This window comes from Frankliniella occidentalis, unplaced genomic scaffold, assembly GCF_000697945.3.
Source record: "Frankliniella occidentalis isolate FOCC.00 unplaced genomic scaffold, Focc_3.1 Scaffold24, whole genome shotgun sequence".
NCBI lineage: Eukaryota > Metazoa > Arthropoda > Insecta > Thysanoptera > Thripidae > Frankliniella > Frankliniella occidentalis.
In genome coordinates, this window is record NW_026267154.1 from 637,228 (window position 1) to 639,606 (window position 2,379).

Here is a 2,379-nt window from a genome sequence, read left to right on the forward strand (position 1 = left end):
ATTTATATAAATACCCTTCAAATTTTACAAGTTTCAACAAAGTCGGAGGCTTACACCTGAAAAGGTTCCCTTGTCAGTTACATTTAAGTTACCTTTAACATGTTTAAAACTTTTTCACCTCATTGGTTTCTTTACTTTTATTGTGTTCTTTTTATTTTTTTGATGTTATTTTTTTGTTTGCAACATTTCGCCCTTGTGTCCGGTTTACACCCACGGGCCGTTTTCACACGCCGGCGTAGCTCTTGATGAAGCTGCGCACGTCCTTGTTGCCGAGGTGCACGTAGACGCCCGGGTACTTGGGGTCGGCGCAGCCCTGGCCCCAGGAGACGACGCCGACCTGGATGCCGCGGGCCGAGTCCACGAGCGGGCCGCCGCTGTCGTACTGCACGACGAGGAGGTCCAGAATTAAAAACGACGGACACAACGGCATGGGGGCGAACACGAAATTCTGATCTTTTTTTCTAGGGAAGCACCCCTCTTTGCTACAGATTGCCCAAGCAGTAGTGATAACCCTTTTTGAAGTTGAGGAGAGGAAGCCCCCATCGTAGCGTTTCGTAGCTTACCGTGCACGTGTCCTTGCCCGGCGCGGCGGCGCAGATCATGCGCTCGGTGAGCACCGACTGGTACGCGACCACGCAAGATGGCCGCTGCACCACCCGCACCGTCACCTGAAAGAAAAATTGCAAAATTATTTACCTTCTCTAATCCTACAAACACAAAGTGTGCAAGTTCCAACATTTTAAAGCATGCCAAACTGGCATATACACTACACCTGTGTATATGTCACGCCCGGATAAGTAATTTTAATGTTTTCAATTATTTTCAATCTTTCAATTTTATTCCTGAGAAGTTTAATTTGTCATCCATAGACGACTGCAGTTTTGGGGGGGGGGGGGATTTTCAATTTTATCGCAAGTTTTTCTTCTGGAAATGTTGCCAATTTTTTCGGAGGAATTTTGAATTTTGAAATCGCTACACACATGCTTACTATTGTTGATTTCTTTTGCATGTTACCTTGCGCAGCTGCACGGGCAGGTTTGGCGGGCCGTTGCGGCCCTTCTGCGCCGTGGTCAGCCCCCAGCCGCTGGCCAGCACGGCCGTGTTGGCCGAGGGCTCGGCGCCGCTGGCGGGCAGGTGCACGGCCTTGATGGTGCTGCCGTAGCTGAGGGCGGCGCCCAGCTGCAGCACGGACACGTCCCAGTCCTGGCGGCCGTGCACGTACTTGGGGTGCACGACGGCGCGCGCCACGGGCACCACCGAGCCGCCGCGCTGCAGCTTGTCCGTGCCCGCGCGCACCTGCAGCGACCGGGCGTCCTTCCTGCACGAACAAACGGGTCGTTGTTACCCACCGTCACGGACAATGCCAACCCAACGGTCCGAATGGTGCACATATGGCACACACGAGGAGAGGTGTACTTGCAAAAGAACACACGCCGACACGATGTCGCACTCACCCGTACGTGCAGTGGGCGGCGGTCAGCACCCAGGTTGTGCTCAGCACGGATCCGCCGCAGCTGTGCGCCTTGTTGACCTCGAGGGACACCTGTGCATCGGACATCAGAAAGGTCACTTTCACGTATGTAATGACGTCATTTGAAGACTCAATAATAAAAGCATGAGAAAACGTAACGCCAAAAAAAGTGAATGAAACTGACGTGCGTGTCACACACTGGTTGCCTTGCACTCTTTTGTGGTTACTTTTTTTGAGCACTTTAAAGTACAGATGTCATGCGCTTCTTTTTGGATGTTGATGCCCTCCCCCCCCCTGTGCAAGGCAAACAGATCTATATTGTCACACCCAGAGAACCATTTAGTTGATAAAAATAAATCAGGGTTGTAAGAAACAAAATTTAGTTAATTCCTGAAACCGACTAAAATTTAGTAACCCCATTTTTAACTAAATATGGTCGCATCAATCAAATTAAGTCAGCTGGACTAAATTATTTCATCGCCACAGTTAATTTTGGTCCCCAGAACAAAAATGTCGTCGGTTTTGGATTTGGTTCTCTGGACTAAACGGTCTTCTGGGTGCACAAACGTACCTGGTAGGGCACCGTCTTGATGTCGGCCGTCTCACCACCGACGATGTCGAGCCCGAAAGTCTCGTAGTCATCATCGTACTGGTCGCCGTCGATCCCGACGTCAGGATCCAACAGCCCGTCCACATCTGCGCCACGACAGAACGACAGGGGCTTAGAGAAAATGACAAAACTGTTGATACTGGCGAAAACAGCAAATTGTGTGTTTAGCAGTACGCATGAACGCCTGTCACTTCAGCTAAGCTAAACATATTCAATGTTGTTGAAACACGGTTTTGCTCTCCTTCATTTGTCATTGTCGGTTAAAACTGTCTTACTGTTATTTCAAAACTTCTTCCTG

General features: G+C 49.8%; 1 protein-coding gene across 1 annotated transcript in view; it reads right to left on the reverse strand.

Moving 5' to 3' along the window:
* Positions 1–122: 122 nt before the first annotated feature.
* LOC113215052 (trypsin-7-like) overlaps positions 123–2,379 on the reverse strand; it is an 8,024-nt gene continuing 5,767 nt past the window's right edge. Inside the window, exons 2-6 of the mRNA XM_026434606.2 lie at positions 2,043–2,167; positions 1,455–1,543; positions 1,015–1,318; positions 564–668; positions 123–382 (exon numbers count right to left, since the gene is read on the reverse strand). Coding sequence (XP_026290391.1) covers positions 224–382; positions 564–668; positions 1,015–1,318; positions 1,455–1,543; positions 2,043–2,167 — 782 coding nt within the window. The 3' untranslated portion in view covers positions 123–223. The remainder of the gene's footprint in view (positions 383–563; positions 669–1,014; positions 1,319–1,454; positions 1,544–2,042; positions 2,168–2,379) is intronic.